A 14,403-nucleotide genomic window follows, 5' to 3' on the forward strand; every position below is an offset into this window, starting at 1 on the left:
CCTAATAGTAGCAGAGGTATTGACTCTGATCTTTTGCCTTTTTGGTCTGTGAGGGATGAGTTGACCATTATTGATGATGTTCTGATGAGAGGTGAAAGGTTAAATCCTCCTTTGTTGATGAGATCAAAGTTGATCAATCTTGCCCATGATGGACATATGGGTAGGTGTCTTACTAAATCACGCTTAAGAGAGAGATAGTGGTGGCCTAATATGGATGGTGAGGTTGAAGGTGTGGTCAAGGACTGTTATCAGTGTTCCATTAATGACAAGTCTAAGGTAATTAGCAAGGCTCCACTGTCACCAGTTCACATTCCCAATCAACCGTGGTCTAAGTTAGGTCTGGACATAATGGGTCCATTTGATTTGTTATTACCGTCTGAGAGATTTGTAATTCTTCTGGTTGACTACACGTCTAAGTGGGTTTCTACCAAATGTGTGGGTTCTGTTAGCACTAAAGTGGTAGTAGATTTTTTGAAGGATCAGTTTGCTTATGAAGGAATTCCTAAGTGCATCATAACAGACAATGGTGTGCAATTTGTCTCCACTGAGATGGAGACCTTTTTGAAGGACCAGGGGATATTACATCTAAAAACTGCGCTGTATGCACCTCAAGCCAACGGTCTTGCGGAGCGCATGAATCGTGTTGTGAAGGGGTGTGTTCAAAGAGCTCTTGATATGAAAATCCCACTTAAGAAAGTGTTGAGAAATACTTAGTGGGCTCATCGCACCACAATTAATTATGTTTCAAAATCCTCCCCATTTTTTTTGTTACGAGGAAGACAAGCTTGTTCTAAATTGAATCCTGCATGGCTTCCTCCTCATACTGTTGTCTCTTTGGATAAGGGGGATGTGGAGGGTAGAATTCATTCTTATCAAAATAAATACAAAGAATATTATGATTTAAAGAATTCTACTAGGGACAAATTGTGGAGCATTGGTGAGTGGGTACTTGTGAAGAAACCCAGATTTTCCAAGAAGGGTGTCACTGAATTTATGAGTCCTTTTAAGATCATTTGTATATACAGGAATGTTGTTACCATGCATAATGGTTGTAAATGGAACATGTCTAGGCTGGCAAAATTCTCTGATGTCCAAGATCCATCTACCTCTAGTTTTGACTGTGCATCCTCTTCTTTTCCTTCTTCTAATTCAGGCGATGTTCAATCAAACAGGTTTCCACAGAGATCTCATCGTCCTCCTGTATGTTCAGAAATTTATATTTGATTTTCCTTTTTTTACCTTCATGTTCAGTTATCACATTGTGTAATGTGTTTTATTCATTTTCAAGTTCTATTCTTACAGTTTTGTTTCCTTAGTATAGGGGATGTGTTGTAATGTATATAACACTGGGCTTGCTCATCATCCTGTGACATACTTAATGTTCTATGTCCTGCATTCCATTCTCTGATGATTCCCTGGGCTCAGAGGAACATTGGAGCTTGGATGAGCAGGAGGCAGCTGTTGGTGGTGTAACCCATTAAACGTATCTTATGCTAATTGCCTGAAGAGTGTCTTTGTAACAAAAACCCAACCCTTTTGGGCAAGATGGGCATGGTACTCAAAAGGGCAGAGTACCTATTGCTGGTGGCGAAGCACAAAGCAAGAACATCCTATTTAGTGAAGCAAAAACATGTATACGAAGTGGGGAACAAAATGGATAAACTGTTAACATGACTGGAGAATAGGGAGAGGGAAAGAATAGAGGTAAGAGAAGTGAAAACAGAATGTGGAGAATAAGTGAGAGGTAGTGACATGTAAAATGTAAGGAAATTACATAAAAATCTGGAAGTTGCCAATAACTCACCGATAGGGAAAATAATTGTTTCTTTGGATGCACATAAGGCATTCCACTCAGTCGAATGGACCTACTTCTTCGAGGTACTTGCCAAAATCGGATTTGGCCCTAAAATTCTTAAATGGTTAGGCTGCTATATGACAGCGAGAGTGAGAATGAAGGGTCACATGTCGAGGGAATTCAACATATGCAAGGGCACTAGTCAGGGTTGCCCACTTTTCAATTTCATTTCAAGAAAGCTTTCTTCGGTTGTAAAAGTTAATCATAAAAGCATACAAATAATTCAGACAAGACAATTTCATAAAAGCCATAATAGTGACATTATACATAATGAGGCTAAAAGGTTAAATACAATGTGAATCCTAAAAATTTGACCACCATTACTGTGCAAAATGAGCATTCAAGTCACCATAAGTTTCCTTTTGTAAAGCACCTTTTTCAAAAAAGATAAAATTCTCAGGACACAATTTTCGTTAGCTAATAGCTGTAGAAGTAACAATGCCGGGCGACATTGTCGTAATCCAGATCTCTTCAAAAAAGGAACTAGAAACATCTGCCTTTCACTAGAGTAAAATTTACAAAATAAAATAACATGGATAGTGGATTGGGCGGAGATAGAGTCACAAGGACCGAGTTGAAGATCATGTGACCAATCGTTCATGACAGGGAAAGTAACTAAACTATGGAAAGTCCCCAGCCTAAAGCGGGTTAATAAGAATCTATCGAAGGCTCCTGGGACAAAAGACAAATAGGGTAGAATATTAAAAGTTGTTAAAATTAATTGGTGATGGAGGACAGAGGGCTTTAAAATCTCTACCATCATTCGCTGGGTATCAAGCAGCATTAAACACTCTCTTCTCAAGTCCTTTCTGGATACTACTTCAAAAGAAGAAGGATTCGTGTAATAATGCAACTGGCCCAAATCTTTAAAAATGTTATGGACATATCTCAGCCAAGGAATCTTCATGGCTCCTTCCAATTTCAATATGTCTAAGAGGATATCTCTATTTAGTTTAGTTTGGAGTTTCGTCCACAGCCTGTGCCATAATAACACAGGCTCTATCCTAATTGAATCGGAGATGAACTGAATACCCAGTTCAGCATGGCAGATACATCCTGAAGTACTTTTCGGTACGGCTAAAATTTATTTTAGAAAGGAGTTTTCAACTATGTGTAGGGTGGAAAGATCAGCAAACCCCCATATTCCACTCCCATAAAGTCCAGCAGAAGCACATTTAGCCTTATATACTTATAGATTAGTTCTTCTGGTGGTCACTAGCCAAGCTTCCTGGCGAAGATAATGAGTGCAGATGTAGAACGTAAGAGGACTAATTTTTTAGCAGCCACTGCTTGTACCCAGGAATCGTTCTGGGAAAAAAGGATACCCAGGTAGAAGAATTTATCAGTAGCCTCAAATCCTTTTACCTTCAATAAAAATATCTTTATTAATCCTAAAACCAGTGCCACAGTGCATAATTAAAGTTTTGGTGGAATTAACCCTTAATCCCAAGTCTTTCATAAAAAGGGTAAAGCTGTCCACGACTCGTTGCAATCCCACCTGAGTACATGACATTAAAACAGCGTCATCGGCATATAATAGGGCAGGTATTTGGGCGGCCATTTATCTGAGGGAAATCCTGATTATCTTTACATAAGGCTTCCTCAAGCCCCTTTATATACAAATTAAAAAGAAAAGGAGCCAGGACACAACCCTGCCTGACTCCACTCTTAATCGGGAATGCCGCTGTACACTCGCCCTTTACACCGTAACGTACGCGTGTCTTGGCGTCAGAATAAAAACTTTTAAGAAAATAAATAATATTTACATCAACCCCCAGATCTCCCAACAATTTCCATAATTTCGAGTGGACCACACAGTCAAACGCGGCTGTGATGTCCACGAAAGCCAAAAACAGATACCCTTTCTTGGCCCTCGTGTATTTGCCCAAAGATAAGGAGAGATTCAGACCCTGTTCTACTGTCCCTAGTCCAGCTCTGAATCCATATTGCAGGTCAGATAGGATCGAATTATCTTCGGCCCAGTCAAGTAAACGCTCTAATACAACCCGACCTGCAACCTTTGTGATGGAATCCAATAAGGAAATAGGTCTGTAACAACCCGGGTCGTTCCTGTCTCCTTTTTTGAAGATAGGAACGATTACAGACTCCACCCAGGTCGGTAGGAGTCCAGCGTTACAACTCGCATTGAGGACCTGCACAAGAAGAGGCCCCCATAAAGATATAATTGATTTAAACAGATCAATGGGGACCCCGTCTGGTCCAGGAGCCTTTCCGCCCTGACTAGCATGTAGAGCCCTCTCAACTTCCTCCAGGGTAAAAGCTAAGGACATAGAATGGGGAGAATCACTTAAAACTTGAATCCCTACTGGAGCTTCTACTCCTCCATACACCTGGGTAAAATGCTCTATCCACCGGTTTCCGGGATGGCTGACTCAATAGTAGGGCTAGTATCATTGGATAAAAAGGGTGTTCTGATTACCTTTCGGAAGCCTGCACTGTCGTTGGTTACTGAGGCTAATTGAAGGTCCTCCCAGGCCTCGTCCCTTAATATATTTTTCCTGTCCTTCAGCACTTGATTATAGGCTTGTTTAGCTCTCTTAATTTCAGAGGCCATCCTTGGTTTCCTATGAAGTTCTTTTTTTAACAACGAGTGTAATTTAGTACACTTTGAATCAAACCACTCTTGCTCTTATGTTGTCTACTAAGACATTCCCTAATTACCTTAGTTATCTTCTGGAATGACACTAATAATACCGCAGGAGTAATGTCTTTGTTAAGGCATGTCTCTATATCTGTAAAAGATTTAGTGATAATTTGTTTAAGCATCTCTGTCTGGTTCACCACTGCCCACCGTAGAGAGTAACCGTTAGTACTGGCAATGGATACATTCTCTAATAGTTGATCTCTGTTATTGGTAACTACAACATTCTTAGATGGCAGTGTGACTGTTAGACAGAGCGGAAAATGGTCGCTAAGTGAATTATCAGAGACATGAAAGGAATGAAGTCTAGAAGCATAACTACAAGAGGCCAACATAAAATCAATGGTGGACAACCCCGACCACTAAAAGTTGTTGTCATGGGGACGGGTGGTGAACATAATTCGTTGACAAAACCAAGATCAAAACTGTTAATAAGTTCATTCAGTTGGTCCCCTAAAACAGAGTGGTTAAAGTGTAGGGAACATGCACCATCTTCACATAAAGCCCCACAAAGATTAGATCTTGCATTAACACACAGCGTACAATTAAAATCCCCCACCAGAAATAACATGATATCTTTCCTTTTACTTTTGCTTAGCAGAGTCAGTGATTTATGCATATTCTTGAGTATGGGGGACTGTAAGCCTGAGGGAATATTATTATAGAAATTAACCAGAGCTATAGAAAATGTTGGATCAAAATCTAAGACGAGCGTTTGATGGTAAGAATCACTAGCAAGCTCAGTAATCAATTTCAAGCTTAGGATATTCGATATATACACGCACAGACCACCCTTTGCTCTACCGCTCTGACATTCAACAGCAGGAATGCGGTACGCCCTGTACCCATTTAAATGAATAGCTTCCTTAATCCAGGTCTCCTGGAAACAGAGGACTTTATAATGTCGGACAAAGTCCCACCATAATTGTACATTTAGTTTGGAACGAATACCAGCAGTGTTCCAGAATACGATTCGACAGACCTGACGCTCGTCAGCAAGAGAAAGGGGTAAAAGAGAGTCTAAATCCTCAGTTGGAACCATGGTAACATGTGCAAGTTGTGCTAAGTCATTAACACTGTCATGATTACTATATAAAAGCTCATTACCAGGGTCATGGGTCAATTTGACCTTCTTGTCATCCAGACTCTGTGAATCGCCACTTCCATTCCATTCCATTCCATGGAGTTTAAACAGGGCACATGGTCATTATCCTCCAGGCCACTGAAGACCTCAAAATGATTATAAGTGGATAAGTAGTGACTAGGCTGCCTTATATCCCAGTATCTCTCTGGAACACGTTTGAAACCTGAATTCAGTGCAGGTACTAAGGGTCGATAGAAATATCCTAAAGGTAGAATATTTATATTGTGTGGGGTAACCAGCCCATTCCGTCCCCTCTCTATAATGGTACGTACCAGATGTGGGGCCCTAAAGGTTATAACTATGCAATCTCCTCTTGACAATTTGGGGGAGGGGCCAACCCATCCAATCCTGCGAACCATTTCGAAATTCCGAGAAGAGGCATTCCTTCAGACCTGTCCTGGAGGTTAAAAAATGGAGAGCCTTATTCCTTAAGGTTGACCAGTGTTCAAACACATTGGTAGCCAATTGGGTGGAGAATCATTAGGATTCTTGTGATATCCCCGCTGATTTTTGTCGGTGATCGCAGCATCAGTGCTTCCCCCTTCCTTCCCCCCTGCTATTACCCTGCTTTCAAGGCGGTCAGGGTGATTGGTGGTTACAACAGGGTTCACAGCCCTATTCCTCGTTTGCTCTGGAATTGCCACATTAGAAGATGAGCCCGCAGTAGGCTCTTTCCCTATACCAGATGGTGTACATACTACTGGATCGGAGGAGGCAGACTGTGCCAGTTGGTGGGTGCCAACTCCTCTATATTTGATAACCGGGCTCTATGTTGGAGATTTTTGAATGGATGGGTTCCAAGGCAGTTAGCAAAAAAGACTTCAATTTACCCCAAAAAGCATTGTCCTGCAGTAAATGTTCAGAGTTGGCTGCTTCTCTCTGCTTAATTGAGCTGCCCGACTCACATACATCTTCTGCCAATTCCCTTTTCTTCCCCTTTGAGCAGATAACATTCTTACTCTGCTTAGGGGTATTTTTCCTTTTAACCTTAGCAGAAGTAGATGGAAGTTCCGGATTATGTATGTGTTGACGTTTACTTTTAGCCTTTTGGCCTCTCGTTGTAACAGTGGGTCTAATCAGGCTATGATCAGAAGATAATAGAGAAACAGAGTTCTCAGGTGAATATACTATAGTTTGTAATGGGGAGCAAGTAGTAGATGCGAGGGGTAAGGGAGACGCAATATTGGAGTCTATGCACGGTGCCACAAGATTAGGAGTTAGAGAGAGCCTGCTCTGAGGGCGTGGCGGTTCTAATGACAATCTACGTCCGGTAAGTTGGATTTCTCGAACAAGGACAGACTCAGCCCTCACCAAGAAGGCATCTAGGGTCCCCACCACGGACCTCCCTTTATCTTTGCTCATACTGGGAATGCTTCTTGCTAACACCCCAACCCTGTGACTGCAGAGTAACAACGTCTAGGTATCACAATCCACACTATATTAACTGCTGTGAAAAACGAGAAGACAGACCACAGGTAGAATAAAACATTCAAAGAATAACCGCAAAATCAATAGAAGTGACTACACTAAGCCAAAGTCCTTGGGAATAGTGTTTGGAATAGATTGACAAGTTCACTGAAATGTCCCACTGGCTAGTGCAACTTGATCTTTCTCGTTGTAGCACAATACAATATAAACGGTACCCTCTTTATGTCCAATATTAAAAGATAGTCAATCAGCTTACTTCGTGTCCAAGATGAAAATATTAGGGGGGTGGCCCAGCCCAGCCTCTTCCGGCCGCTGACGGGGACGGGCCCGCCCTTGGCCTGGGCTTTGCCTGGGCGAGCCCGCGCAGCGGGGGCTCCCAGCTACTTTTAAGTGCTGCAGGTGATCCTCTCGCGGCTCTTCCTGCGAGACCGCACTGCCTCCTGGGGGATGTAGTGCCCCGGCAGTCTGCGGTCCGCGAGAGCGGCGAGTTTGGCAAGGAGGCGGTGCAATCAATCAATCAATCAGGTCATTTGTAGAGCGCACTACTCACCCGTAGGGTCTCAAGGCGCTGGGAGGGGGGGGGGTGCCGCTACTGCTCGAACAGCCAGGTCTTGAGCTTCTTCCTGAAGGAGAGGTGGTCTTGGGTCAGGCGCAGATTGGTCGGAAGTGAGTTCCAGGTCTTGGCGGCCAGGTAGGAGAAGGATCTTCCTCCTGTTGTCGCTCTTCGGATTCGGGGGACGGCGGCGAGGGCGTGGTTGGTTGATCTGAGGAGGCGCTTGGGAGTGTAGAAGTTGATCCGGTTGTTGAGGTAGCTCGGGCCTTGGTCGTGTAGGGCTTTGTGCGCGTGGGTGAGGAGCCGGAAGGTGATTCTCTTGTTGACCGGGAGCCAGTGCAGATCTCTCAGGTGTCCGGAGATGTGGCTGCGTCGGGGGACGTCGAGGATGAGTCTCGCCGAGGCGTTCTGGATCCGCTGGAGTCTCTTCTGGAGTTTGGCAGTGGTTCCGGCGTAGAGGGCGTTGCCGTAGTCCAGTCGGCTGGTGACGAGGGCTTGGGTGACCGTCTTCCTCGTCTCGGTGGGGATCCACCGGAAGATCTTACGTAGCATGCGCAGGATGTTGAAGCATGACGAGGAGACGGCGTTGACTTGTCTGGTCATGGAGAGGGAGGAGTCCAGGATGAAGCCCAGGTTGCGTGCGTGGTCCGTCGGTTTGGGTGCGGTGCCCAGGGCGGGGGGCCACCAGGAGTCGTCCCAGGCGGAGGGCGTGGAGCCCAGGATGAGGACCTCCGTCTTGTCTGAGTTCAGTTTCAGGCGGCTGGTCGTCATCCATTCGGCTACGTCTCTCATCCCTTCGTGCAGGTTGGCTCTGGCGGTGGCGGGGTCGTTGGTCAGGGAGAGGATCAGCTGGGTGTCGTCGGCGTAGGAGATGATGTTCAGGTTGTGTTGGCGTGCGATGGCCGCGAGGGGGCTCATGTAGACGTTGAAGAGGGTTGGGCTCAGCGAGGATCCTTGGGGTACGCCGCAGATGACTTTGGTGGCCTCTGACTTGTACGGTGGTAGGCGGACTCTTTGTGTTCTTCCGTCGAGGAAGGAGGTGATCCATTCCAGTGCCTTCTCCTGGATTCCGATGTTGCTGAGGCGCTGTACTAGGGTGCGGTGGCAGACAGTGTCGAAAGCCGCGGAGAGGTCCAGGAGGATGAGGGCCGCTGTTTCTCCGTTGTCCATCAGTGTTCGAAGGTCGTCGGTGGCGGCGATGAGGGCGGTCTCGGTGCTGTGGTTCGCTCGGAAGCCGGACTGTGAGGGGTCGAGGGATCCATTCGTCTCGAGGAAGGCGGCCAGCTGTTTGTTGACGGTCTTCTCGATGACTTTGGCCGGGAACGGGAGGAGCGAGATGGGACGGTAGTTCTTGAGGTCGGTGGGGTCTGCTGTGGGCTTCTTGAGGAGAGCGCTGAGTTCGGCGTGCTTCCAGCTCTCAGGGAAGGTGGCGGAGTCGAAGGAGGTGTTGATGATGTCCCGCAGGTGGGGTGCGAGGACAGCGTCGGCCTTGTTGAAGACGTGGTGAGGGCAGGGGTCAGTCGGAGATCCGGAGTGGATGGAGTTCATGGTGCGGATGGTGTCTTCGGTGCTGATCGGGGTCCAGGTGCGGAGGGTGGTGGGTGGTGGCGTCGTTGCGGTTGTGGCTTGCGTTGGTTGGTTGTTGAAGCTGTTGTGTATGTCCGTGATCTTGTTGTGGAAGTAGGACGCGAGGGAGTTGCAGAGGTCTTGCGACGGTGTGATGTCGTTGTTTCCGGCGTTGGGGTTGGAGAGCTCTTTCACGATGTTGAAGAGTTCCTTGCAGTTGTGTGCGTTGTTGTCCAGCCGGTCCTTGTATGCATTTTTCTTGGTGGCGCGGATCAGTTGGTGGTGTTTCCGGGTGGCGAGCTTGAGGGTGGTCATGTTGTCCGTCGTTGGTTCCCTTCTCCAGGCTTTCTCGAGGGCTCGACAGTTCTTCTTGGAGCACTTGAGTTCGTCGGTGAACCATGGTGTTTTTCTGCTGCAGGATCTGCTGGGCGGGGTCCTTAGGGGGGCGAGTTCGTCCGCGCAGTTGCTGATCCACTTCGTGAGGTTGTCGGCGGCCTGGCTGGGGTTCGCTGAGTTGGCGGGAGGGTGCTGGCTCAGGGAGGCGGTGAGCTGGTCGGCTGTGATCTTGTTCCAGCTTCTTCGAGCAACCTGTTGCTGGAGGTGGTGGATCGTCGTTCTTCTGAAGGTGAAGTGGACGCAGCTGTGGTCCGTCCAGTGGAGTCCTGTTGCGTGGCTGAAGGTGACGTCTTTGCTGGATGAGAAGACGGCGTCGAGTGTGTGTCCGGCGAGGTGGGTGGGGGTGGTCACCAGTTGCTTGAGTCCGAGGTTGTCGAGGTTGTCGAGCAGGGTGGTGGTGTTGCGGTCGTTGTTGTTCTCCAGGTGGAAGTTGAGGTCCCCCAGGAGGATGTAGTCGGCGGAGGGGAGAGCGTGCGGGCTGACGAAGTCGGCGATGTCCTCGCTGAATCGTGTGCGCGGTCCCGGGGGTCGGTAGATCAGGGTGCCTCTGAGTCCCCCCTTCGCAGCAACAGCAAGGCAGAAGGTGAGGAGCTGGGCAAAATAAGGAAAGGCGGCAAAGCATTTAATACATCATTGTTGAAAAGACAAATCATAGAATCCTTGTCCTTAAAGCCTAGAATGTCCTAAATGTATTTCTTGCCAGCCTGACTGACTTTGAACTGCCCACTTTCGCCAATGCTGATGGCGCTCGCTTTAGAGATCCTGGCGGTGTGGCTATGTGTGGATGCTCAGGTGTGGGGATGGCCCGGATGTGGGCATGAAGACGAAATCATCTCACTAGACGCCAATGATATTCTTTTATATTTGACTAACATAGGCCACACCCTGGACGGACTGGGAGAGCTTTTCCATATATTTGGGGAGCACTCAAAATTTACCATCAACATGGATATTTAATTATTGTTCCAATTGGGGGGGTACTGGTTGGGAGGGTACACTTCGCCTACCATTAATTCTGGAGACAGTCCAATTCAAATACATGGGGCTTTGGATAACACACACTCCAGATCTATTCTATGAGGCAAACCATGAACCTCAACTTGGGAGACTAAAACAGAAAGTAAGGCATTAACAGTAGCTGCTAATCTCGTTGTTGGGCAAGGCAGCAATGTTCAAAATGGTAGCGATCCCAAGATTTTTATATATTCTTCAAAATTGCCCACACAAGATTCTGGAGGGATTCTTTGCAAGGCTAGACTCACTGGTTCATTTTTTGTTGTGGGCGGGAGGATAACCTCTTGTGGGCAACTCGAATGGTCAAAACACGAGGAGGGTTTTGCCATGCCCACCGTACTTAAATACTAAGAGGTGGCGCAAGTGAGTCTGGTAAATTACTGGGCATACGTAGACTGGGAGGACCTGGAGTTCAGATTCAACAGTGCACCAATTGGAGATAAGAGCTTCCCAAATGCATTACACGAAGATAACGTAACAACCACAATGTGCCCGGCAACTAGGACGCCAGTGAATGTGTAAAAAACTCTTTCTAGGGAAATAGGGTGGTAACATCGATTGACTCCCAAAACACCGCTATGGGAGGGCTCTAGACTTAAGCCAGTGACAACACTGCATGGGTTTTCGAGCTGGGATGCAATTGGCTTATCTAATTTGGCAGTTGTATGAGGCACAAATGGGGTGTCCCCCTTTTTCCACCTTAGGCAAGAATACCAAATGTTGGAAAAACAGTGGCTGAATTATGCAAGGCTGTGCTTTACGCCCTTAGAGACTACTGTATATCTAGAAAAACACAGGAGTCATCATCTTTGGATACTAGGCACTTTGGGGGTCATTACGATGGCAAAAGCACAGGCACCGCTAGCCATGCGGTGGCGGTCCTTCGGCAATAGGACCGCAAATTTTCCCCACCATATTACGATGGCGGTGGGTCCAGACTACGACTGTGGCGGATGCAAAGACCGTCGGCCATGAAACCGCCACAGGCAATCGATCCGATTGCCTGGCGGAGTAGTCTGCACTCATAAAATGGTGGCGGCACCGTCTGCCAAATTAGGATGCTGTCTTCAGCAAGCCGTTCCGTGACGGGTAAACAGCCATTGAAAGGCTAGCGGCGATTGGTTTTGGGTGCCTGTTGCGGGCCCCTTTGTGGGGGTGGTGTTTGTGCACTGGGGGGTATCCATGGTACCCTCCAAATTTCACTGCACTAAGTGGCAGGCACCATGTGCATCGAAATGCACAATATGCATTTTCAACATTGGGGTGGGTGCTGCAGTCAGCAGCACCCGCCGCAATGTTAAAGTGCAAAATGTGACGGCCATGGTGGTGTCGCATCATAATTGGGTGTGCGGGACCGCCGTATGTATTGCGGACGGTCCCGGTCACCACCATGATGGCGGACGGACTCCAGTCCATCCGCCATCGTAATCGGCCCCTTAGTCGGGTGGGATGGATAAAAAAGTGATTTAACTGACATATGGCACACTAACGAGGAACACCCAGCCCACCGTAATAACTCTGCAAGTTAAATGGGAGAGGGAACTGGAAGGCCTGGAGGAGGAAGATTGGTGGGAGGGGCAGGAATTTCTATCAAAGGAGGTAATAAAGGCCAGTTATAGGTTGATACAGATAAAAATCCCACACAGGTTATACTACACGCAAACTCTGTTACACAAGATGTGATGAACAGACAATGAGGATTACCTTAAAGGATGTGGTTTGTAGGGCGCCTTCCGGCACACACTCAGGAGCTGCCCCATATCCAAACATACTGGGAAGTGATAGCCGCACAATTGGAAGAAACCACAGGGGTTCTGTTGGAACTGACACCAAAACTGGTAACCTTTGGGGTGTGGGACCCAACTGATCACACAAGATACCAAAAACTACTAATGAACATGGGATGCATAGTGGCTAAACATGACATTGTGCAGAGGAGGGTGTTCAGAGACGATGCCGACACATGGTAACTGGGAGACAGGAATGTATAAAGCCTGAGGGTGAATGAAAAAAAATGGGGAATATATGGGGAGGATGGGAGGGAATTGAGGGATGATTGTAGTAGAATGGGTAGTAGAGGCATGAGGTTAACTGCTCCGGCCATCCTTAACTTCAGGAAGGGAGGTGATGGAACAATGATGATGGACATTTGTGGACAAATTATGAATCCGGAGCAGAGGGAGATCTAGGAGGGGATGTAAAATGAATGCATAATGGTGTGTTTTTCGTTCGTTTGTTGTCCGAGAATCTAAAACAAACAAAAAGACATAAAAAAGCCTTTTCAAGGGAAAGTGCTACTTAACCATAACTATAAAGTGGCGAGAGTCACTGTGTTATACTATATCTCTAAAAATCCAATAAAATACAAACATAAAACGTAATGCTTCATCTTCCATTTTTGCAGAGGAATGGTGATTTTCAAACTGTCGATCCTGTTTGCAGTATATTTGGATAAAAGTCACTATAAGATAATGAGATCTGGTCTAGTTGGTGTCCCCGTGTTAGCCTTTGGAGATGCCCATCTCCTGTTCATCCGGCTTCTGCTTCACTTCTCATTGTGGTTCACAGAGTGGTGTGCTCTTGGAATTGATAGTCACAGATAATGTGCTGTTTGTAGTGTACATGATGATGCTCCCCTTCTTCACAGGTTGGTGAGGAAGACAAGGGACACCCTCTGTGGTACTTTAAGGATGCTCTTCAAATGCCTGCCTCCCAAGGAGCAGACCTGCCTTACTTCTTCCATGCTGGTGAGACTAGTAAGTATTGGGGCGCCGTGCAACCTTTCACTCGTAGTGTACATTATCATGAAGCACCAGAGAAGAAGCAGTGGGTAAACGTTGGGCCACTAAGAGAGATGCATTGTGAGATGAAGCAAGTGTGAAGAGTGTCTGAATTGTGTGGACTCACAATTCAAGTATGTTCAAATATATGAATGAAGACATACCCCATGTAATTGTTCATTAATTTGTATCTTGTAAATTACAGCATATGCAATGTTCCACCTTGTGGTCAGAAAACATTTACGTCGACATCTTTATCTCTAGTATGAAACAGGCCTATCCTGGTGTTTTTATTTTGTTAGCTTATGTGAAATGAGTTGCTAGTCTCATTCAAGTTCTGCAATTGAATAGTTACCACTGGTACTATACCAGTCAAGTGCATTCTTCCTTGAACATGTTTGCAATATGGATCTCTTTACTTTTTAGGAACATACTTTCAATAACAGGGAGCCCCTCGTCCCCTTAACAGACCCAAGATCAATTGAAGGACGTGTACTGGTAGCCATGTGAGATAATATTTTGGCCATTACTGTAAAAGTTTTGTTTTTTAAACTTGTTTTAAATAATGAAGTGTACAGTATGTTACATTACATCATGGCGTATATGAGAACAATGTCACAACAAGGAGCACAGAGTGCCATGTAATCAGCTGTTTACCATGTAGTCACCTCACACCTCAGTAACTTGACAGGCAGTGCTCAGCACCAGGAAACCCATGGCTAACCACTGCACTTAAGAAATGTAACTAACATAACATAACATATCACAGGCAGATGGTACATGAGTCCTGTATCGCTGTCAGCGACTCTGGCCCAATAATATCTTAAATTAAACGGATGTCTGACGTTATAACGCATGCATTTACAACGCATGCCATCACAACGCAACTTTTACATCGCAGGTGCCATTACAACGCATGGCATTACAACGCAGGTATTTACAACGCAGGGGCTATTACAACGCATGCCATTACAACGTAAGTATAGGTAAGTATATAATTTAAAT

The 14,403-nt window shown here is 46.2% G+C and overlaps 1 protein-coding gene across 2 annotated transcripts in view; it reads left to right on the plus strand.

Moving 5' to 3' along the window:
• Positions 1 to 14,403, plus strand: part of LOC144808646 (adenosine deaminase 2-like) — a 367,765-nt gene that overhangs the window by 246,185 nt on the left and 107,177 nt on the right. For both annotated transcript variants that reach the window (XM_078673651.1, XM_078673652.1), the window contains one exon: positions 13,266 to 13,374. In XM_078673651.1, coding sequence (XP_078529777.1) covers positions 13,266 to 13,374 — 109 coding nt within the window. The remainder of the gene's footprint in view (positions 1 to 13,265; positions 13,375 to 14,403) is intronic.

The sequence above is a fragment of the Lissotriton helveticus genome, chromosome 1_1 (assembly GCF_964261635.1).
Source record: "Lissotriton helveticus chromosome 1_1, aLisHel1.1, whole genome shotgun sequence".
In the NCBI taxonomy this organism is placed as follows: Eukaryota; Metazoa; Chordata; class Amphibia; order Caudata; family Salamandridae; genus Lissotriton; species Lissotriton helveticus.